The 23,864-nt window shown below is 54.5% G+C and overlaps 1 protein-coding gene and 1 long non-coding RNA gene across 14 annotated transcripts; one reads left to right on the top strand and one right to left on the bottom strand.

Annotated features, from left to right (window-relative positions):
* Window positions 1–6,551: 6,551 nt before the first annotated feature.
* On the bottom strand, window positions 6,552–17,025 carry CALY (calcyon neuron specific vesicular protein). 13 transcript variants are annotated; one of them, XM_070631167.1, is made up of 6 exons: window positions 16,540–17,025; window positions 9,791–9,945; window positions 8,624–8,737; window positions 7,797–7,910; window positions 6,996–7,309; window positions 6,552–6,685 (listed from the first exon to the last, which is right to left on the bottom strand). In XM_070631167.1, the coding sequence occupies exons 2-5, from the start codon at window positions 9,923–9,925 to the stop codon at window positions 7,019–7,021; spliced, it is 654 nt and encodes a 217-aa protein (XP_070487268.1). In that variant the 5' UTR covers window positions 9,926–9,945; window positions 16,540–17,025; the 3' UTR covers window positions 6,552–6,685; window positions 6,996–7,018. The 13 variants fall into 13 exon arrangements, with proteins under 13 accessions (XP_070487268.1, XP_070487312.1, XP_070487305.1 ...); XM_070631211.1 differs by having other exon boundaries at window positions 6,992–7,306; window positions 16,540–16,943; XM_070631204.1 differs by having other exon boundaries at window positions 6,996–7,306; window positions 16,540–16,903.
* On the top strand, window positions 14,437–23,105 carry LOC139085201 (uncharacterized). The gene is made up of 3 exons (XR_011543317.1): window positions 14,437–14,573; window positions 20,862–21,061; window positions 21,920–23,105. It is a non-coding gene; the product is annotated as an uncharacterized lncRNA (long non-coding RNA).
* Window positions 23,106–23,864: the final 759 nt, after the last annotated feature.

Here is a 23,864-nt window from a genome sequence, read left to right as displayed (position 1 = left end):
ACCCTTAACTGACCAAGGCGGAGGGTCCACCTGGGGACGCAGCCCAGCGGGTGCTGGAGGCTGGCTCTGCCGGGAGTCCATTCAAAACACACACAGGTCAGACTCTGCAGCTCAACGAGCCCCCGTTCAACCTCCAGGACAGCTGCCACCGCCTGCTGGCCCACCTACCACCCCTCCTGGGGAGGGTCTCCACCCCAGGAGAACATGAATCTGGATGCATGTGTGGAGGGACATCTGGGGAGGAGGGAGAGTGAGAGCTCGTGTGCATGTGTGTGTGCATGCATATATATGACTGTGCATGTGTGTGTGTGCGCACAAGAGTGCAGAGGGGATCCTGGGAGGGTCACCACATCCTCGGACGCCTGGGTGAAGAGTGTGTGTGTCCTGGCTCCTGCATCCCACTGTCTTCCTCAAGCTGCAACTCCTCGGAGTCACACCTTGGGCTCATGCCAAGGGTCACAGTGTGGGTCACCTTGGGAGGCGACACTGCCAGGTCACACAGGAACCTGAATTTCTAAGAGGCCCCAGGGCGCCATGGCCCAGACGCAGCGGGGAGCCGACCCTGGAGCTGAGTCCCCTCTCGCCGCCCCGCACAGCCCCGTGTCTGGTGTTAGAACCCCAGGCTCAGCTTTCTTCCCTGGGGCTCCTGATGGGTGCCTGGCAGGGAGAAGGTGCTCTGTGCTCCCGGAACCGATGTGGCTCAATTTCTGGGACGGTCCCATTGGCGAGGGGCTGTGATGACCAACTTGAGTAGGGGTCTTCCACCTGCTGAATGTGTCCCTGTGTCCACAGGCCTGGTCCTTAGTCAGGGAGTGTTTACCTGACGGGGGAGGGCACTTAACCTTGAAACCACTGTGAGGACCTGGGCTCCTGGGGCCGTGCTTGTGAGTTACTGTGAAGAGGGGGGAGGAGGTGGGGGAAGTCATGGCTGGAGGTTGTCCTGTGTGGCCACTGACAGGGTGTCTGTGGGCACGTGCATGTGTGTGCGCGTGAGTGTATGGCATGCACGTGTTTGCATGCGTGTACCCCTAGCCGAGTGCCCTGCTCTGTGTTAGCCTAGCATTTCTCACCATGGAAACCACGCCTAACCAAGCAAAATTCATGTTCTGCTCAAATTGCTCCAAATACCTCAGTCACATGGAAACGCATTTTCAGAGAACAAGTGTTGCAGCCAAGCTGGCTGTGCAGCTGACCGTAGGACCGATCAAGGCCCGGAATGAGGGAACTCATCAAGGATGGAGACGTTGCCGTCTGCCCAGTGAAAGCACGGCCCCAAAGGCCGCCGTTCCCCTTGTGTGATGCAGGCTGGTAGCTGAGGGTCCAGGGTCTGTTTTCCCGCTGAGACTGACATGGTGTTAGCGTCACCCCCCATGAGGGCAGAGCCTGAGATGGGACTGCCAGCGGGCCAAGTCGGGGGGCTGGCCTGGTGCTGGGTCCAGGGTGGCGCCCACCTTTGCAGACCATGCTGCACTCTTCCTACGATGACCCACCTCAAGGAACCCAGCGAGGGTTCCACCCCAGGGCATCCGCATTGTGAAATTTTTTGCAAGAGGCTTCTGTAAAATTTGGGTGGGAACAAAATTTAAAGGACGCCTGGAGGATGCGTGGGACCCTGGGTTACAAACCAGAGCCCAACTCTGACAAAGGGGCCAGGCCGACTGCAGGGTCCTGGCAGGGACCCCCAGAGCCGGAGGCTCACCCCACACCCTGACCCAGCTAGAACCCACAACCCCCCCGCTGTGAGTCAGTCCCAGAGGCGGTCACAGCACCAGCCAGCGCCTCTGCCCTCCTGAGGGCGCAGGCAGGTGAGGGAGGGCAGGGAGCCCTGCTCTTGCTGCCTCAGGGTAGGTTCAACCAGAAGCCACAGGAGCCCCCACACGAGCCCCGTAAACCCCTGCTGCTCACTGCTGGAAGCGTGTGAAGCTCTTATGAGGGTGTAGCGCACGTGACTTGTTTTAATTTGAAACGGCTTGAATTTCATCTCGATGACCGTGGGTTTTAGTGTTAGAATGTGAGAGGGTCTCAGTTTACGACGTTCCCGTGGTGTTGGATGTGAGTCATGCACAAACGCTCGGGGAGGTTTTGTCAGAGGGTCTGTGGGTCTGCGCCGTCCAAGGTTCCAGAGCTCAGGAGGGTCAGCTGTGTCAACGCGTGAATATAGCTTGAAATGCCAGGGAATCGAATTCATCAAGCTTGTCACATTTGTGAAATGTCTTAAAAAGTTTAGAGAGACTGAATATGTCAAATGTATAAGTTAGCAGAATGTTAAAGAATAAGTGAAGACATACACTAACACGGAAGTTACTAGATTTATTAGTAAGCTTTTAATTGAGCTTTAAAGCTTGAGAAAAGCTGGTTTTAAATTTATAATGATAAATTATAAAACTGCATAATTTTATAAATTAAAAAATTTTAACACAGCAATTCCACTTCTAGGAATTTGCCCTGAAGGTAAATCTCTAACAATGAAAAATACATATGCATAAATTATTCATTACAGCATTGTCTTTATTGCAAAAATATTGTGAACAGTTTAAACACCCATATGTGGGAGAGGGTTGAGTAAACAGGGTCCATCTGCCGAGGACTGCTACACAGCTGTGACGAGGAGTGAGGAAAATCCCTGTGCACCCATGTGCGTATGTTGTGTACGGATGTGGAATGGCCTCCAGCGAATGCTGTGAAGCGAATGTAGTGAAATTAAAAAGATATTGGGCCTTTGTCCCGGGTTCCTGTGCAGAGCTCCTAAAACCCTTGGGATTTCTTGAGGGACAGGTGTATTTTGTTTCTCATAACCACATCTGAGTTCATGCTAATAAGATGACTCAGGTGGAGCCCCTGGGTAGCTCCAGGGTGGGGGGCTGGTCTCCAGAAAGACCAGAGCATAGTCTGACCTCTGGGTGGGGAGGGGCTGCACACTGGGTTACAGAAACTCCTGAGGGAGGCGGTCTGGCGAACCAGCTCGTAGGTTGGTGAACACATCAGGAGCTGGGAGGATGGGGCCAGGAGAGGCCGTGGAGGCCCCCAGCCCCCACCCCCATACCTTGCCCTGCAGGTGGCCTGGGGCCCGGATCCTTGTGAGGGTGTCTGAGGTGGGGGCAGTCTCGTGGGACTGAGCCCTTAACCTGTGGGGTCTGCACCAACTCTGTGCAGTCGGTGTCAGGTAGGACTGAATTGTAGGACACCCAGCTGGTGCTGGAGAATTGGTTGTCGTTGGTGTGAAAAAACTCCCTTCGGGTGGAAAATGTAAAGCAGAAGAAATAAGAAAATGCACATACATCTGCTTATCTTTGCAAAAAGATACCCTGGAAGGCTGGCCTGGAAACCAATAAGATTGATTTCCTTCAGGGGTTGGGGGGGGAGGGGAACTGACCTCCCGGACACACCTGTATGATTTGCCTTTTGGCACAATGTGTTAATGTTTTACATACTGAAAAATGATAGACTAGAATCAACAGAAGTTGGGGGAGGACCCTAAGATGGAGTGCAAGCAATGATAAGTGACTCCATATATTTCAAAGGAATGAAGCAACCACGCTGACGTGAAGAGAGAGCCCACACCACTTGTGCACGTAGCATTTTGACTCTGTCTCCTCAGATCAAAGACAAGAAGAACTCCACACAAACACCGAACTCCAGTGTGTCGGCTGGTTCTCGTGGTGCGGGTCCCCAGTTCCAGGACGAATTTCAGAGTCTTCTAAGACTCAGCAAATAAATATGTCGAGGATAATAGAAACCAGGTTCCTCCCTGTTGGAGAAGGGAGGTATCCATATGGGAAGGGGGAAGACGAGAAGAAACCCTGCAGTTTGGGGTTGAAACTGGAAGCATCGCTGTGAACTCACGGCGGTTCATGTGCACTGTATACGCATACTCGGCGTGCACACGGCCTGTGGATCTAGTGTATACATTTATGTGGATTGTGTCTACGTGTGTATTATTTACTCATGCACACGCATACACACTCACAGAGAGGAGGTGTACCTGTATATATATCCCACCCCCAACCCCAATCCACTGGGAGGGCCTAGCCAGCAGCAGATCCCGGCAGGGCAAGATGAGCCTCGGAGCATCTTTGTGCTCAGAGAATGAGGCGGACATGTCAAAAGGACGACTCCCACCAGCCAAATATGGAACAACGTGAACATAAAAATAAATAATGACAGTAACAGATTGTAACCCACTGAATAAAACAGGAATCCATGGGTCACACTGATAGAAATAAATGACTCAATAAATAAAGAGTGAGAAGGGAAAGCTTTTGTTACAATCTACTAATACAACATCGACTAGTAAGTGCAGGAGAAATGATGAATTTAGAAAATCACCACTTGGAAAAGACAGTATTATTGATTCGGACAAGAACCGCCAATGGACGCTGCAACTGGGTGGGGCGTTTGGTGAGGAATGAGATAGTCAGATAATCTCAAAGTATCTTCCCACAAAAAGGGAAGAATGGTAACTTTACAGGAAAAAAACCCTGTCAGAAGCCACCTTAGCCAAGCCATCCAAGTTAATGTCACCAGGAATGCACAAGCAGACCTCATGGGCCCCTCCTGTGACACTGAGGAGGACACAGCATCACTTCTGGGGACGTGGATCCTGACGCATCTCTCCAGCTGATTACGAAAACACATCGCGGGGGTCCAAGATGAGGCCAGGCTACACAAATCCTGGCCTGTGTGCTTCAAAACTGTCTTGGTCGTGACAAATAGGCTGAGCTGCCCCAGGCAGAAGGAGGGTCAAGAGAGAAGGCGACATGGGGCCCTGGGCCAGATTTTTCACTTTGCTCAAAAGGACGTTAGTGAGACATCTAGCCAAATATTAATAAGGTCTGAAGATTAGATAATAGTATTGTCTCAAAGTTAAATTCCTGATTTTGACCCCTGCATGGAAGTGATGTAAGAAAACACCCTTGATCTTGGGAATCCACGCTGAGGTATCTAAGGGGGACGAGGCACCTTCCTCTCAAGGGCTCAGAAAACACTTTATACCGAAGATGGCTGGAGAGATGATGTGCTCTGTAGACAGACAGATGGACAGATAATGATAGATAAGTAAACAGAGAAATAGATGATAGATATTGAGTGGTAAGTTGAGGGAGGGATGGATGGATGGACAGACAGGAGCCAAGTGATGAAGGGCAGTGTGCACAGCCAAGCCTTCCCTGACCCCTCCCCCACCCTCCCCCTCGACCCCCACCTTTGCTCCCACCCCCTTGTCCACCTCACCTCCAGTGTGCTCACAGCTTCCCTCGCACACCCATCTCACTCACTTCCTGGGCAAGACCTGCTATTCCAAAGCTGTCCAGACCCCCCATCTTGCCACCCAGGCCTGGAGGCTGGATGGTGTGGGTCCTACCCTGGGTCTGAGTACCAGCCCCATGTCCCCCAGCAGGTCTCTGGAAACCACTGGGCCCCACCACCCTCTGCAGGTCGTACTGGCTGACGCTGGCCCTGGAGGGGGCCCTGATGTCATGGAGACGCTTTGGGCTCTCGTCCAAGTCAGGGGGCTCTGCACTGGGGCCAGGGGGCCTCCCCAGGGACTCTGACCCATGTGTGGCAGGCACCTGCACTGTCGGGCACGGTCACCCTCCATGGAGCAGCACAGGAAACAGAGGCCTGTCCTGCCTGAAGCTGTGTCCCCTGGCCTCATGAGTTCTGTAGGCTCTGTCACCACCACCCTCAAAGCCAGCCCTTAGTGCCAAGGCCTGAGCTCCCCTCCCACTAGGCAGGGTGTCTGACTGGGATCAAAGCCATCGGAGGAGCACAGGTGCCGGGGTGGGGGTAGGCAGGTGAGGGCAGGGATGGCTCACCAGGTGGGAGCAGACATGGGGCCCGCCCAAATTGGAAGGAGAGGGGGAGAGGAAGGGGGAGGGGAGAGGGAAGGGGAGGAGGGGTGGGGTGGCCTGCGTTGCCTGAGGTGAGCCACCATGTGGGAGCTGCCCCAGGGGATGAGGAGACTCTGGGCAGCTCCGGGTGTCCATGGGCCCCCAGACCTGGGGAAACAGGAGGCAGGGTGCTCCTGGAGCGTGGGGCCTACGCTCCCTCCCCAGAGGCCCCAAGTGTCCCTCGGATCAACGCCTTCACTCCTTTCTTCACTCAATCACTCATGTCCGTGGGCACCGCTGCTGGGGGCAGGAGCCGTATGGGGTACCGCCTGGAGCCAGGACGGTCAGATACTCCAGTTGGACCCAGGAGGCAGGCCCAACCTGGGAGACGGGGTGGACACGCTGGGGTGGGGCTGGGCAGAGATCAGGGATGGACCCCAAGACCCGGGGGGCCCCTTGGGTGGGGATGAACGTATTCCAGCCAAGCAATGGACCAGACAAGACCCTGTGCGCGCGGGGCTCTGGCCCTCAGGCTGCCCTACACGGTGGCTCCGGACTCCCAGGGCCCACCCACTGTCCCTCTGCGGCCGCTGCTGCCTCCCCAGCTCCTTCATGGGTCCCTCTGGGCGGGGGGTGGAGGGGGGGCGCCATGCGGGCGCTCACCCACGTGGGGGGCGGTGCAGGAAAAAGGCCGGCGGGACCAAGGATGCTCAGGACACTGGATACCCGTGGATGTGAATCTTTACTTAGAGAAAAGCGACAGAGCGAGGCTCACGAGGGGGACGTCAGCAGGGAGCCGAGAGCAGGGGCGCGGCCACAGCGGGGGCGGCGAGGCGGTATCGGGGGCCGGCGGGGCGCTGCGGAGACAGAGGCCGGGGTGAAAGCGGGCCAACACGCGACCCCCACCGCCCACCCGCGCGGGAAGACAGGGAGGCTGAGCCCGCCTTCCTCCCCTGCCCGTCACACGCTCCGTCCCCGTCCCCAGGCCCCGCCCCTTGTCCCCGCCCAAGCCCCTCAGGCGCTCAGACGCTGTCCGGGGGCGGCGCGGAGGGACCCCGCCCCCGAGTAAGGCTCTGGCCTGCAGGGCCGGCGCCCCCAGGACCGGGCAGGGAGAAGGGACCCCGGTTCGGAGGCATCGGCAGGGGCTGGGCCCGGGGACGCACCTACCCGGGCTTCGGGCGCGGATCCTGTCACTGGGGTGCCGGAGGCGGCGCGCTGCCCGCCGCCTTCTGCGCCGCCTCCTCTCCCGGCGCCGAGGGCTTCCCGGGGGGCTGAGTGGCTGCCGCCGCGCCCGCCTGGGTGGGCGCCTTGGGCGCCTCCTTGCTGGCGCGGTAGCTCCCCGCCCAGGCCGAGGGCGGCTCGGTGCCGTGCTTGCGGCTCAGTGGGTACGCCCCGATGGCCGCCAGGATGCTGCGGTGGCGCTCGGGGTCCATCTCGGTGTAGTACATCTCCAGGGTCAGCGGGGTGCAGATCTTGTGCTGCTGGAGGGGGACGGGTCAGGGCCGGGGCGGGGACGCGAGGAGGTGGGAGGGGCGCAGAGGTTGGGACGGGAAGGGGGCGCGCGGCGGGTGGAGGGGCCGGAGGAGCTCGGGCCGGAAGAGGCTGGGGCTGCCTCTGCGCTCAGATGTGCGAAAGGCGTGAGTTCTGAATGGAATGGCATCGGCCACGACGTGGGAGCCACGTTCGTGTGCCACACGCGGGGAGGGCGGTCACTTCTGGGGCTTCCTGTCCTTTCTGCTTTTGAACAGTTCAATAGTATTGTAGACAATGTCCCTAAATACGTTTATTCTCCAGAGATTTCAAGTCACCACAGGAGCGGGAAACATCCTGGTGGCCTCTGGAGGTGCCGCTGGATAGGGAAAGGAGGCGCGGCGCCCCCATTCTTCCACAGGGAGACCCCGTGGGACCCTCCCTGGCGCTCTGGCCGGAGGCCTTCCCCACCCGGTGCCCAGGCCTGTGCAGCCTTACCCGAAGCAGGAAGCCGTCGGGGCAGGTGAACTGGTCGTACCAGATGGCCTTGTACATGATCAGGACGCAGCCCAGGAGCGCCATGGCAAAGGCGATCATCCGCGCCGTGGGCAGCTGCGGGCCGAGGAAGGGAGAGGAGCACAGGGCGCAGTGAGGGGAGGCTGCCGCAGGGGCTGGGCGCCGAGCTGGGCCAAGGGGGAAGCTGGGGGCGGAGGCTGGGCAGCCCTCAGCTCCCAGGCTTCTGTCGGGGGCGCCCTTCCATCTCAGAAACCACGGGCAAAGGGACAGATTTTATGCTGAAAAATGAAAGGCTTCAGACATAGTACACTAAAAATGATAAAAGCCATCATTAGTGAAGTTAAGAGCTAAAAAAAAGATGGGAGCAAACATTTGCCAGAGATACTGCAGGAAAAGTACCTTTCCACAGTACCTAGAAAGCCCACGCATCACAAGACTGTGACCACGGGGAAGACTGCACACAACGTGAGGTCCTGCCCGGCCAGAGCAGCCATGGCTGGAACCCTCTGCACACCTCCCGCTCTCGCCCCACATCACAGGGGAGGAAGGCGGGGGGCACGGCCGGCGCTGAAGGCTGGCACCTGGCCTGGGGCTGGCCAGCCCCAAGTCCCTGGAGCCACCCAGACCCCTCCCTGGGCCTCTGGATGGGTGACTCCCTGTCCAGGTCTCCTGGGAGCAGGAGCCTGGGCCAGGGTCCCGCCCGTGGCCCCGAGCCTGGGTGCCCACGGCCTGCGCCACCTGTCCCCCTACTCTGCCCTGACTCCCCGAGGGGCGGATGGAGGTGGCCCGGGACCGGGAGAGTCCGTTACCCTGCGCCCCTCCTCCGGGTGGCTGCAGGTCAGCTTCTGGGCCTCCAGGTCGGGGAACTTCTTCGGCTGGTCCGGGGAGGACAGCTGGTATTCGGTCTGCGTCTTGATGACCACCTGAGGAAAGAGATGAGCCGGGAGGACCCTGGGCTGGGAGGGCTGGGAGGGGAGGGGCCAGGGGTCAGCTGCCCTGCAGTGGTGTGGGTGCTGACCATGTGCCAGGACTGTCTAGTGGCCGGGCTCCAACTGCTACAAGCTGAGGGTGAGGGAAGGTGGACGCTGAGATTCTGCTGAGCCCATGGCAGCCCTGGGGCCTGGCCAGGCAATGGATGGAGTCCCTCAGTCTCATGGCTGCCTTCAACTCTTGAGGGTGCCAGCTCTCCCTGCCAGGAGCTTACCCTTCAGTGGCTCCATAGCTGCCCTGACTTCTCCTCTGATCCCAGAGTCTTGAGGCCCTACCACAGGGGGCATAGGCAGGTGCAGTCCTGTGCTCTGTGCTCCTGATGGGCAAGGGCTGAGCCTTCCCAAAAATGGAGTCAATTCTTCCCCTGAGAATCGGGTCCAGAACTGTAGTACATGCAGCGGAGCCTACCCAGATCCTCTGCCAACAGGAGCGGCACAACTGGCAGTGCCTGGGAGGCACCCTGGCCCCACGGTTGGTCCCCAGCGAGTGGCTGACTCACGTGGGACAGGTGGCCACCCCTCCCCTCCACGGGGACAATGCTTGGTGCTCTTCACACTCCAGAGCTCCCGGGGGGTCAGCAGGGCTGGAGCTGAGCTCTGCTCTCACAGGCTCCTGCTGAAAGCTCCCTGTCCATCGATCACCTGCCCCAGGGCCCCTCAGGCCCTGACCCAAGACGGCGACCCCGCCGGGAGGGTGGGCAGTTTTGCTTGCTGGGTCCCTGCTGGGCAGCTCCATGGGCTGGGTGCTGTCTGCAAGACAGCATGTGAATTGTCAAGGTTGCCAGTTCACCCTGGTTTACAGATGAGGAGGGAGCTGCTCAGGGCACGGGGATTGCTTGCGGCTGACTGGGCCTCCGGCTGGCCCAGTCCTTCCTCCACCTGCCCTCCTGCACCTTGGAGGAGGCCACGTCCGAGTAACCCTCCCCCCACCCCTCTGTTCCCAGGGCAGGCAGAGAAGGGCCCCTCATGCTGGCCCAGGCTCCTCACCTGGTCAGGGAATGGTGGCTGGAGCTGGCTGACGTCCAGGGGGCTGATCAGGGGGACGCTGTCCGTGGTAGCCCCATCCTGGTCCCCGGGGTCTTTGCCCGGCTTCCCGGAGAAGCTGCAGCCCAGCTTCACCATGGTGGATGCGGGTCCTCGTCCTGTCCAGAGGCAGACACAGGGTCACTGCCCACTGGCCACCCAGCAGACGTCCATGCCGGCTGGCTCTGGAGTGAGAGGGTCCTGGGGTGGACCCGATGCTCATCACCCAGAGCCAGGATAGGCCATGGGTGACCAGGCCAACCTTCCCAGGGCAGACTAGGTGAGTCCAGTCACAGGTTTCTAGTCCCTTCCTGCTCCTGGGCTCCCTCTTGGCCCCACAGCCACACAGGGGATGGCGCCTCTGACCAGTGACGACCGAGACACACAACTCTGGCAGAATTTTCCACCGGTTGACCTGCTCTAGACGATGTTACAAGGGCAACTGGTCCAGTCAACAGGAAATGATCCCAGATAGAGGGCTGGAGAGTAGGGTGGCCAGATTTAGCAGATGGAAATAGAGGACACTCAGTTAACTCTGAATCAGAGAAGCAACGAATACTTTTTTTTTAGTATAAGTACGCACCATGTAATATGCAGTATAGGACATACTTAAACTAAAAATTCATTCATTGTCCATCTGAAATTCATCTGGGTTTTACGTGGAAACCCCAGTGGAGACGCAGGACATCACAGAGCTACAGAAAGAGGCTGTCGGTGAATGGATCCAAACAGAACAGCAGGAATGGTGTACACGGGGCTAGACCGTCCGGAGAGCTGGATGCCCGACCAGAGCCAGAGCTGGGAGGACATGGAGGGGGAGGACACGGAGGATGTGGAGGGGCCCCAAGGCCTGGAGGAGGACGAGATTTCCCCCAACACCTGGAAGGTGAAGGCGATTTCACCTCTAGACTGACTGCTAAGGGAAAAGGAATGCAGCAAATGACTTCCAAACGCAAGAAGGAGGAAACCAAACATCCTCACTTGAGCCAAAGAAGAAAGAAAAGTCCTGTGTCAGGAGCACAACGACTCTTCCGGCAAAGGGCTCCAGGCCCAGGCGCCATCACCACCGACTTCCACTGATGATGGCCAAGGAGGAAATAATGCAAATTCCACACAAAACTCTTCTGACAAAAGAATAAGGGGGCATGCCCTGGCTCATGAGGCCAACACAACCTTGATCTCAAACCTGGCATGGACACTGTGAGACGGGACGGTGCAGGCCACCCCACCCTCAAGCATCCAGGCAAAGGCCCCAAATGCAGCACAAGCAGGTGGAATCCAGCAAGACACAAAGAAGTTACATGGTACGACGGGCAGGTTGGGCGTATTCTGGAAATGAAGCTTAGTTTACCATCTGAAAAACAATCAGTATTTTCACCATGTGAACAGAATAAAGGAGAAAAAGCACCGATCAATTTCAACAGCAGCTCAAAAGGTACTTAATAAGATTCAACATTTGTTTACTATTCAAAAAAATCTATTAGCATGCTAAGAGCAGAAAGAAATTCTGTAATCTGATAAAAGGTATCCACAAAAATCCCTACAGCAAAACTTACTGAGCGTGAACAGTGAAAGTAAGATCAGGAAGAGGACAAAGAGGCCCTTTACGGTCAGGTCCATAAGTCACGGTGCGAGAGGTCCCAGCCACGCTGCAGGGCAGGAAAAAGAAATGAGAGCCACAGGGCCTGGAGAGGGAGGGTAATATTCTCCTTACTCACAGAGAAAACACCTTTTGTGTATGGAAAATCCAAAAGAATCTACAGATGAGTTCCGCAACTTGAAAAGTGAGTTCAGCAAGGTTGATGGGTTTATGGTATCAGAAATCAATTATATTTCTATTAGTGACAAAAAATTAGAAAATAATTTTTTGAAAGATTCCATTTAAACAGTATCAAGTGCTCAAGAATAGTTCCAACGAGAGGAGAAGGACCTCCACGTGAAAAACCTCAGTTAAAACCTTACAGACCGAGACCAAAGACCTAAACTCCTTAATGGGGACCTAAACTTCCCCTAGATGGGGAAGGATATGGCCATGGATTTTGGAAGGTTCCATGTTTAAAATAGCACTTCCTCCTAAAATATATCTGTAGAATCAATAAATCCCAATCAAAATTCTAACAGGATTTTTTCGTGTGAACTTGACCAGCACTGTAAGTTCTATGGAAGGTGGGGAGACACGAACACACGTGACATCTTGAGAAAGAACAAAGCTGTCCAGCTTGTTACACAGCAGCAGAAACTAAGTCACGTGGTATTGATGTGTGGTAGACAAAGACCCACGTGAAACACCCTACACACATGGACCACGGGTTTATGACAGAGATGATGCTGCAAAGTTGGGGATGGCCAGCTTTCAATAAACAGATGTCCACATGGGAAACAGTGAACCCGATCCCTGCCTTACACCACACGGAGAAACTCCTCCAGGCAGATAATCCTAAATTAGAAAAGCATCTTGAAGATAATATGGGGGAGTATTTTCCTGGTGTCAGGGAGGGAAAGAGCTCCTCAATATAACAAATAAATACTAACCATAAAAGGAAATATTGATAAAAGGACTACATTAAAATTAAGAAATTCTACTCATCAAAACACAGCCTTCAAAGAATGGAAACAGAAACCCAGACACGGAGAAGACATTTGCAATCCATAAATGACAGGGGGCTTGTTGCGGGTCCGACAAGAAGACATGCCCAAGTCCTAACCCCCAGGAGCTGTGAACGAGACCTTATTTGGAAACCGGGGCTTTGCAGCTGGCATCAGGTTAAGATGGGGCTGTACTGGATTAGGGTGGGCACTAATCCAAAGACTGGTGTGCTCATAAGAAGGGGGAAATTTGGGCACAGACACACACAGGCAGGAGGCCGTGTGAAGATGGAGGAAGAGACTGGAGTGAGGTAGCCACAAGCCAAGGGACACCTGGAGCCACCAGAAGCTGGAAGAAGCAAGCAGAGCCTCCCCACAGAGCCTCGAAGGGAGCGTGGTCCTTCCGACATCCTGATTTGTGACTTCAGGCCTCCAGAGCTGTGAGAGAAGACATGCCTGTGGTTTAAGCCCCCAGTCGTGGTGATTTGGTACAGCAGCCCAAGGAAGCCAGCATATGGCAGATATCTAAAATGCACAAAGAACATCTCAAGTTGGTAAAGAAAAAGACAGATAACCCAAAAGAAGAATGGACAGACAGGATTTCAGATGGCCACGGATACTGACAAGGTGCTCACCCTCATTAGGAACCTTCCTCCTTGAGGAAGACAAATTAGAACCAGCATGAGGACACTCTTTGAAGCCCACCAGAACCAGGACAGCACAGGGAGCAAAGACGCCACGTGGGAGGGCAACTTGCTCTGTCTACTGACAGCAAGCCTGGGACCAGCCCCGCTCCTGTGGACACCCAGTGGAAAGGTGGGCGTGCACGAGCGTGTGCAGCAGCACTGCTCCCGCAGAAGTGCACACCACGACGTCATCCAGCATCGAACAAGTAAACGGCATTCCTACACCTGAGTCCGCTGGAGCGACGGAGGTGAGCCAACTCCAGCTATAAACAGGAACATCCCTGAATCTCACAAAAACAGCATTGGTGGAAAGAAGCAAGGCATGAAGGAAGGTTCCAGAACAGGCAAACACCAGCCGCGGCGTTTAGGAACCAGTCGCCCTGTTAGGGGCGTGCGCTCCGTGGGTCCAGGCCAAGGGGAGACTGGGTGGCCCTGCCCTGGGAGGAGGGGAACAGCTTCAGGGCGGGGATGGGGTTTTAGTCTTCACCGGGATGGCCGATGTCTGGAGATTCTTATAACAAATCATTAGGCTGTATGTTTGTTTTATGTTCTCTTCTGAATATTCATTATATTTCAAAACAAAAATAGATTAAAAACAAAACCAACACCCAAAGGACAGCAGGCTGGCAGCAGAGGCACAGCCGCCCCACGCCCTCCCCCAGGACGACCTGATGTTCTGCTGAGCACAGCCGGGTTGCGGCTGGGCAGTGGGGCTGTCTCCCACCACTTCCTTGTGGGGTGAAGAGTAAAGCCCCAAGGCTTGTGCTTCTGCCCTGGCCTCTGAATGTGGCCGCTCCGCACCACTGCCTGCAACCTGCCCCCCTCAGCAAAGACTGCTGTGCTCCTGAACCCCCAAACTCCTCTCCTAGAGTGACCTCACCATGCCCAAGCACCTCCCACTGTAAGGGCCCGCTGGCAGGGACCACTCTCACCCGGCGGCCAGGCCCGCTTCCGGCTCCAGGTGTGGGTGGGCCGGTGGGGATGCAGAGCGGGAGCCCTGCCCAGCGGCCAAGAAATGCACAGGAGAGAGAGTGGAAGGCGCTGAGCAGGCAAGCCAGGGCTGTGTAGGGCGCGTGGGATGGGGTGGAGCTGGCCACTGTGCGGCAGGCAGCAAGCAGCCGCCCGCTGCTCCTTGGAGGAGGGTCCTCTTGGGGCCTGAGCTGAGCCCTTCCTTGGATGTGCGCACCTGACCCGGGCCCTTACAGACCAGCAAAGCACCCCCCACTCCCACCCCTCAGGCTGAGGCTCTTCCTGAGGTGGGCCAGGCCCGGGCGGCCTGGGCTCAGCCTGGAGAAGATGCGCGGGCATCTCGGCGCCTGCCCCAGGCGGGCGGGCAATCGGGCAGTCATTCTTCACGCCGCCTTGCAGACGAAGCCCGCGCTCGGTGAGGCGGAGACAGACGGGCAGCCATCAGAACACCAATGTAAAAAGGTCGGGGGTCCAGTGCGGGAAGACAGGAGAGCTCGACAGCGCAGGTGAGGGGCGGGGGGGGGGGGGGGGCGCGGCAAGTACCCCGGCTTGAGGGGAGCTTGCCGGGGGTGGGAGGGGTGTGCCATCCGGGGGGAGGGGGCTGGAGCGGACCCGCACCACTCACAAACCCAGACTGTGGCTTACAGACGAGAGCGCGGAGGGGCGGGGGTGGGTGCAGAGCCGTCAGTCTCAGGCTGGTGGTTTCGCCCGCTGGAGGGCCAAGGGCCGGGGTCTCCCCCCACCCTTCCACAGGAGGCCCCTCCCGATAAGTAGCTCCACCTCTGGGGTCCCCTTTGAGCCAAACGTAAGCTCCAAGTCCTCTGACACGACGTGACGTCCGTGTGACATCATCGCGGGTTTCCATGGCAACGGAGATGGGCCGGAGATGACACGTTTCCACGAAGAAAAGGAGCCTTTTGGGGCCCTCTGGATCCTCTGCGTCTGGCTCCAGGCAGAATGCTGGGGGAGGTGCTGGACAGCATGTGGGACCCCTCCCCCAGAACATTCCTGTCCCTCGCTGAGTCATGCGGACCCCCTGGGGAGGCTGGCTAGGCTCGTTCACTCAACAGAAACAGAGCTCGTGGAATGGGGGGAGGAGGCGGGGGTCGTTCCCACTCCTCCCACTGGTCCCCCTCCCTCCACCCTGCGCTGTAATTGTGTCCTCTCCAGCGGGTCACCCACTCCCCAGGACCCGTTCAACTGCTGGGGTCGGGAGGCGGTGCAAGTCTCCTCTCCGAGGCTTGGGGAGGGGACACAGGATGAGCAGCGAGGCTGTGCGGATGGATGGATTGGGGGGAGGGGACGCAGGATGAGCGGCGACACTGTGCGGATGGCTGGATGGCTGGACGGATGGCTGGATGGATTGCGGATGGGGGGCTGGACCCTTAGCTGAAAGCCCACGGAAGCTCGGCTGCAGGTCACATCACAGACTCGCTTTCACACACACCCCCAACCTGGGATGCTGCGTCACGCGGAGAGGTGCGGGCACAAGCGTCCTGCGCGCGTCTGGCGTGCGTGTGACTGTGGAGCCCAGGGGCCCGCGCACTTTGCAGAAACCCAGCATAGCCCCCGCCCCACACCCCCCGCCGCAGCCCCCACCCAGGTGCGCTCCCGCCCTCGCCCTGCAGGCTCGTCTTGGGTTTGGCTGCTGCTTGAAAGGCAGGTATACTGCGGGCGTCACCAGCCCAGCCCGGAGAGGCCCAGGGATGGGGCCCAGTGGGGGCAGGTGCAGAGCTGCACCCCGCTTCGGCGTCCCGCGTACCAGCCACCTGTGGCCCCGCGTCTACAGCCTGCAGCAGGTGGTTCTAGAGAAATGCCCTCTCCTAGCCTCCCGGCCACCTCTCGCCTGCCACGCAACCGCCCCCACCAGGGCCACCACGCGCTCCCGGTGCCGGCAGCGCGTCCCGGTGCTTTGGTCCGTCCGACGCCCCTTCTGCCTCCCCTCTTCTCCCCTCACCCCCCATGCACCCCCTCTCCACCTCGGGACTCAAGGCTCCCACTGGTTCTCTTTGATCTGCAGGGGTGGAGCCGGTTCACGGGGAGGGGGCTGCAGTCAGAGAGGGGGGTGATGTCCAGCAGTCCCACCCCCACCCGACCTGCCGCGCTCTGCCGAGGACCCAGGATCCGGGCAGCACGTCGGGTCTCTGCAGGGCTGGGCACCCACTGCCCTTCTGGAACGTCCAGGCGGCGACTGGCCCCATGGAACCCCCCGATCGTCCCGGAGGCCTGGGGACAGTAACCCCTCTCCGCTTAGCAGAGACCCCAAGGGAGGACCCCGGCTCGGTCTGGCCGCCATCGGGTCAGCCGCAGTGCCCCCCTACATTCCCCTACCCCTGCACACGCACCTGCACACGCACCGGCACACTCTCCTGCGCACCCGCGCACACGCACCGGCACACTCTGCGGCACACCCGCGCACACACTCGGCCCCCTCGCCCCCGCTCCACAAGCAGAAATGTGGAAATGGCTCACAGGCGGCTCCGGCAGCTGCAGCAGGACGCGGTGGCAGGGCGAGGATGCGGAGGAAGGATGCGGTTCCAGACGCTTCGCAGTCGCGGGGGCGGGGCGGGGGAGGGGCCGGCCGAGACCGAGGCTGCTGTTGCCAGGAGACGCGGGCCGGGGGAGGGGAGCGCTGCGGCTGCCGCCGCCCCCACTGCGCCCCTCCAGCCGTGCCCTGGGCGCCGCGGCCTCCTGCGCACCTCACACGCGCACCGCACACACACCACACATACGCATACAGCTCACACACTTCACACGCACACCGCACACGCACACCTCACACACACCACACATACGCATACAGCTCACACACTTCACACACACCTCACATACGCATACAGCTCACACACCTCACATGCACACAGCTCACACACTTCACACACACCCCTCACACGCACGCCTCACACACACACCTCACACACACCACACATACGTGTACAGCTCACACACTTCACACACACACACCTCACACACACACCTCATACACATGCCTCACACATACGCCTCACACACAAGCCTCACACATATGCATATAGCTCACACACTTCACACGCACACCTCACACACACACTTCATGCACACCTCACGCACACCTCACACACACCACACATACACATACAGCTCACACACCTCACACACACCTCCCACATACACACCGCACATACTCATACACCTCACACGCACACTGCACACACACTGCACATACGCCTATACCTCACACACAACCACACATACGCATACAGCTCACACACTTCACACACACACACCTCACACACATGCCTCACATACACACGGCACATGTACACCTCACACAATCTCACACACACCTCACATATGCATACACCTCACACAAACACCTCACACACACATACCTCATATATGCGTACACCTTACACACACACCTCACACACACCCTGCACATATGCATACACCTCACAGACACACCTCACACACACCTCACATACACACACTGCACATATGCATACACCTGACAGATACACCTGACACACCTCACATATGCACGCACCTCACACATACACCTCACACACACTTCGCACACACACCTCACACATACACACCTCACATATGCATACACCTCACACACACCCTACATATGCATACACCTGACACACATACCTCACACACACCTCACATATGCACACACAGCACACACACATACCTCACACAGACACACCCTTGTCACACACATACACCTCACACACACACCCCTCACTCACCTATACCTTGTCACACACACCTCTCACATATGCATACATCTCATACATATACCTCTCACACACACCTCATATACACATACCCCTCACACACACATGCACACTTCACACACACACCTCGCACACACACACCTCGTATATGCATACGCTTCACATATACACATATGCTTCTCACAGGCACACCTCACACACCTCACAGACACACCCCTCACACACATTGTGCACACCTCACACACACTCACCACCTCATTGTGGGGATGGTGGGGGCAGACAGCCTGGCCAGCTGAGCGCTGGCTACTCTTTGGCCTGGGGATGTCCAGGCTCTGGGACATGACCTTGGTTGCCTGCCCAGACTTTCCATCTCGCCGCGTTTGGGCGGCTGGGTTCAGGCACAGCTTGTTTGGCCCCCTCCCACCCAGGGGAGGGCCTCCTCCAGGCTCAGTGTGTAATGCTCCTGGGGCAAGCCTGTCATTCTTGGTCCTGTGCACAGTGCCTGCACAGTGCCCAGCACAGAGAAGGTGCTCAGCAGGCATTTGCTGAGTGAGTGAGTGCCGTGGTGGACGTGACCTTCCAGGCTCAGCCTGGCTGGGGTCAGGGTTCCATATCTTGGTCTCTCAGCTGGTGGAGAACAGCAATGACAGCAGCATGTGTCAGGGGTTCATCCCTTTTTGCTGTTGAATAGTGTCCCACGGCGTGCGTATGCCCTGTTTTATCCATTCACCCACTGACGGGCATCTGGACTGTTTCCAGTTTTGTGTGTTGTTGACAAGGTTGCTACGAACGCTCTTGTACAGGTCTTTGTGTGGACACAGCTTGCATTTCTCTTGGATAGGTACCTAGGAGTGGAATTGCTAGGTTGGATGGTAGATTACATTTAACTTTTTAAGAAAATGCTAAACTTTTTTCCAAAGTGGCTGCATCATTTTACCTTCCCAGCAGCAATGTGTGTGAGCGCTCAGTTTCTTGACATCCTCATCAACACTTGTTGTTGTCTCTCTTTTTTATCGTGGCCGTCTGTGCTAGTCTGCTAGGGCCGCCATGACAGACCACCACAGGCTTAAACAACAGGGATGTGTCTCTTCACAGTTCTGAAGCCTAGAAGCCTGACGTCAGGCGTCAGCAGCATTGGTCTCCTCTGAGGCCTCTCTCCTTGGCATGTGGACGGCCGTCTTCTCCCTGTGTCTTCACATGGTCGTGCCTCTGTGTGTGTCTGTGTCCTAATCTCCTATTCTTATAAAGACACTAGTCAGAATTGATTAGGGCGCACCCATGTGACCTCATTTTAACTTATTTATCTCTTTAAAGATCTTATCTCCAAATGCAGTCACATTCTGAGGTACGGGGGTTAGGACACCAACATAGGAGTTCTGGGGGGAACAGTTCTGCCCACCATCTGGCCTGGTGGATGTGTAGTGATATCTCACTGTGGTTTGACTCTGCATCCCTAATAGCTAATGATGCTAACTAAGCATCTCTTGGTGGGTTTATTAGCCACTTGTATATCTTTGGTGAAATGTCTGTTCAAAGGTTCTGAACATTTTTCAGTTGAGTTCTTATCTTGTTATTGAGTTGTAAGAACTCTTTGTATGTTCTGGACACAAGTCCCTTATAAGATATATGATTTGCAAAAGTCTCTTCCAGTCTGTGACTTATCCTTTCACTCTCTTGATGGTGTGTTTTGAAGTGCAAAAGTTTGTAATTTTGATGAAGTCCAATGTATCCAAAAAATTTTGTTATCTATCATGCTTTTTTTTTTCCTTCCTGCCCTCCCCCGACAAGTACATGGTTGTATATAGTTGCATGTTCTTCTGGTTCTTCTGTGTAAGCCACCACCACAGCATGGCTACTGACAGATGAGTGGTGTGGATCTGTGCTCGGTAACCAAACCTGGGCTGCTGAAGAGGAGCGTGCCGAACTTAACCGCTAGGCCATCAGAGCTGGTTCTTATGTATCATGCTTTTGGTGTTGCATTTAAGAACTCTTTGCCTAACCCAGGGCTGTGAAAATTTTCTCATTTTTTTCTTCCAGAGGTTTTATAATTTTAACTTTTATGTTTAAGTCTATGATGCATTTTTTTTTTAAGATTGGCACCTGAGCTAACAACTGTTGCCAGTCTTCCTTTTTTTTTCTTTCTGCTTTTTCTCCCCAAATCCCCCCAGTGCATAGTTGTATATTTTAGTTGTGAGTCCTTCTAGTTGTGGCATGTGGGATGCCACCTCAGCGTGGCCTGGCAAGTGCCATGTCCGTGCCCAGGATCCAAACCAGTGAAACCCTGGGCCGCCACAGCAGAGTGTGCAAACTTAACCACTCTGCCACGGGGCCGGCCCCCTATGATGCATTTTGAGTTAACTTTCATGTACCATATAAGTTATAGGTCTAAGTCCTTTTTTTTACATATGGTATCCAACTGTTTCAGCACCTTTTGTTGAAAACACTAACGTTTCCATATTGAATTGTCTTGACATCTTTGCCAAAAATCAGTTATCCGTATATGTGTGGGTTTATTCCTGGCTCTTAATTCCATTTCACTGATCTATGTCTCAATCATTGTGCCTACGGCATATCCTTTTTCACTGTGGTTTTATAGCAAGTTTCGAAATGGGGTAGTGTATGTCTTCCAATTTTGCTCTTCTTTTAGAAAATTGTTTTGGCTTTTCTGAGTTCTTTTCATTTCTTATAAATTTTAGGATCAGCTTCTCGAGTTCCACAAAGAATCCTGATAGGAATTTGGTAGGAATTGCATTGAATCTACAGGTCAATTTTGGGAGAATTACTATCTTAACAAAATTGAGTCTTACAATCCATGAACGTGGAATAGTTCTCCATTTATTTAGGTCTTCTGTAATTTTTCTCAGCATGTCTTGTGCTTCTTTTGTTAAATTTGTCCCTAGGTATTTTATTATTTTCAATGCTATTATGTATGAAATTTTTTTCTGAGTTTCATTTCAAATTGTTCATTGTTAGTATATAGAAACAACTGATTTTTGTATGTTGATCTTATATCCTGAGATCTTGTTCAACTCCTTTATTATCTCTGGTAATTTCTTTTTGGTTCCTTAGAACTTTCCAAGAACGGGATCATGTCACCTGCAAATAAAGACAGCTTTACTTTTCCATTCCAACTCAAGCATCGTTTTCTTTATTTCTTGCCTTGTTGCCCTGGCTGGACTCTCCAGTATGATGTTGAATAGCAGTGGTGAGAGGAGATGCCCCTTTCAGCCCCAGCCTCAAGGAGAGAACGCTCAGTCTTTCAACATCAGGTACGATGTTTGCTGCAGGTTTTGGTTCATGCCTTTTCACCAAGTTTATGAAGTTCCCTTCCATTCCTAGTTTGTTGAACGTTTTTTATCATAAATATTGAATTTCGTCAGATTCTTTTTCCATGTCAATTAAAATGGTTGTCAATACAATAATCAATAATCATTCTATAATAAAGAGAAGAAGAGAGTTCTATTTGAGCCAAACTGAGGACTGTAGCCCAGGAGTGGCAGACTTCCAAGGGAAAAATGTGCTCCTTAAAATTTTTAGCACAGTTATATACCATTTCAAAACAAAGATACATACATCAAGGATGACAGGGGTCCATTCCTTCAAGGGTTCAAGGAGCTGTTTGTTACGGATTAACGTGTGCACAACGGGTCAACATGCCCCTGGCATTGTGGGAAGGGAGACGTTTTCAAAGAGCACTGGCACTGTGAGAAGGGAGGCGTCGATTCTCCTCTTCGAGGAGCACATTCTTTCCTTTAGGGCAACGGCTGAAGCAGATGTACCATGTATGTCTGTATGTCTGACAGGCTGTAAGTCAGGCATCTTAGTTTCAAATAAAATTCAGGTCAAATGAAGTGCAAACCAGGATGGCTTCCCCATACACCTCAATATGTAAGAATTTCCTAATATCGTGGTCATGTGTCTTTGTCCTTCTTTCCATCAGTATAGCATAGTATATTAATTCATTTTTTGAATATTAAACCAACTCTGCATTCCTGGGATAAATTCCTCCTTATGTGTTGCTGGATTTAGGTACTATTTTGTTGAGGATTTTCGTGTCAGTGCTTGTGAGGAATACTAGTCTGTGGTTTTCTCTTCCTCTCAATGGTTTTGTCTGCCTCTGGAATCAGGGTGACACTGGCCTCGTGGCAGGAGTGTTCTCGCCCCCCCTCGCTCTTGTTGTGAAGACTGATGTCACTGCTCACACATTTCCTGCCGGCCTCCAGCGCTCCCCAGAAGAAGTCAGCTGTTGACCGCGTTGCTGGTGCTCTGCGCAGCAGACTAGATCTTCTCTTGATACTTTCAGGATTTTCTCTTTATTGTTGGGTTTCAACAGTTTAACTATGATATGTCTTTGTTTTATCCTACTTGGGGCTCACTGAGCTTATTGGATCTGGAAACAAATGCTACAGATTTGGAATGGTTTTAGCCATTATTTATGGGAATATTTTTTTCTGTCCCTTTCTTTCGTCTCCTTCTAGGATTGTGCATGTATGTGTGGTGGGTGTATGTGTGTGTTTGTGGTTTGCGTGTGTGCGGTGTGTGTATTTGAATGTATGAGGCTTGTGTGTATAGAGTGTGTGGTGTGTGTATGTGGTTTGTGTGTGTGGTGTGGACACACGTGTGTATCTAGTTTGTGTGAGGGGTGTGTGTATGTAAGTGTGTATGTGTCTGTATGTGGCTTGTGTGTGTGGTGTGTGTGGTACGTCTATGTGTGTGTGTGCTTGACACGTGTTATCTCACAGGTCTCAGAGATGCTATTCAATTTTGTTCTCTTTTTTCTCTTTTCTTTAGATTGGACAATTTCCATTGATCTTCCTTTGAGTGCTGATCTAATGTAAAGATAGTACACACTTACACACGTCTTCCAGTAAGCCCGCTAGTGAATTTTTAAATTTTAGTTACTGTTTTTTTCAGTTCCTGAATTTCCATGTGATTCTTTTAAAAATTCTGTTTATTAAGATTACTTAGTTAAGTCATTTCCTCACACTTACCTTTAATTCTTTACACATGGTTTCCATTAATTTTTGTCTACTAAGTCCAACACTTGGGTCCACTCAGAGAGAGTTTCTATTACCTGCTTCTCTCTGAATGTTGATCACACTTTTCCTGTTTCTTTGCCTGTCTTATAATTTGGGGTTGAAAACACTTTTTAATTGGCCGTCAATTATGACAGATGTGCCACCTAACGCAAGCTGTTAATCGCAGGGGAGCAGGCTCGGGGTGAGGGTATGTGGGAACTCTGTACTTTCTGCTTAGTTTCTCTCTAAACCTAAAATTGCTCAAAAAATAAAGACTGTCAATTAAAAAAACAAAGCTAGATGTCTTAGACTGTATATGGTACGGTCTGATTCTGACATTTTTCCCCTGAGAGTGGTGGTGGTTTGTTTGTTCGGCAATTTCCCTGGACTGACTCTGTGGACCCTTGTGGTGTGGGGACCTGATCTCTGCCCAGTCTTCCTTCTCCTGCTCCTTGCTGTCAGCCTGGCTTCCCAGGGGTCACCAGCGTCTGCACAGGTCAAGGCTGTGCTCGCCTCAGGCAGCTTGGGGATCCCACCCTCTGCCAGCCCTGTGCGGCTGGGGAGCCCACTCTCCGCAGTTGGGGACCCTGTCGATGTCAGGGCAGTTTCTGAGGCCGCCCAGGCTTTCACTTCCGTGGGGCCCTCTCCCATCTCCTCTGCAGGTGTGCCCAGGCTTGTGGTGACCCAGGTGTGGAGCTGGCCCGTGCCCCCTCTTGCAGTCAGCCAAGGGCACCAAGGAAGCCAAAGCCCCGCCCCCTGCCCCCTCACCCTGACTGACCCATTCCCAGTCAGGGCTGGGGGCCACCAGGGCTCCAAACCCTCCTTCCGGAGCCACTGGTCTTCCTGCTGCCTGCCCTGTGGAGCTACTGTGCCCACTGACCTAGGGTTGGGGTGGGAGCAGCCCCCCAAAAGAAAGCCACTCGTGTCCTCTGTTGTCCCCCAAGGCTCCGGAGCTCATCTGAGCACTCTGTTCTCAATTGCTCCTGCGCTGTGGGTCACCTTCTGGAGCTCTGCAATGGTTGCGGGGTGCCTGGAGTGGGCGCAGGCGTGTGTG

This window comes from Equus przewalskii, chromosome 1 (genome assembly GCF_037783145.1).
Source record: "Equus przewalskii isolate Varuska chromosome 1, EquPr2, whole genome shotgun sequence".
In the NCBI taxonomy this organism is placed as follows: domain Eukaryota; kingdom Metazoa; phylum Chordata; class Mammalia; order Perissodactyla; family Equidae; genus Equus; species Equus przewalskii.
This window is presented reverse-complemented; position numbering and strand designations above follow the sequence as displayed.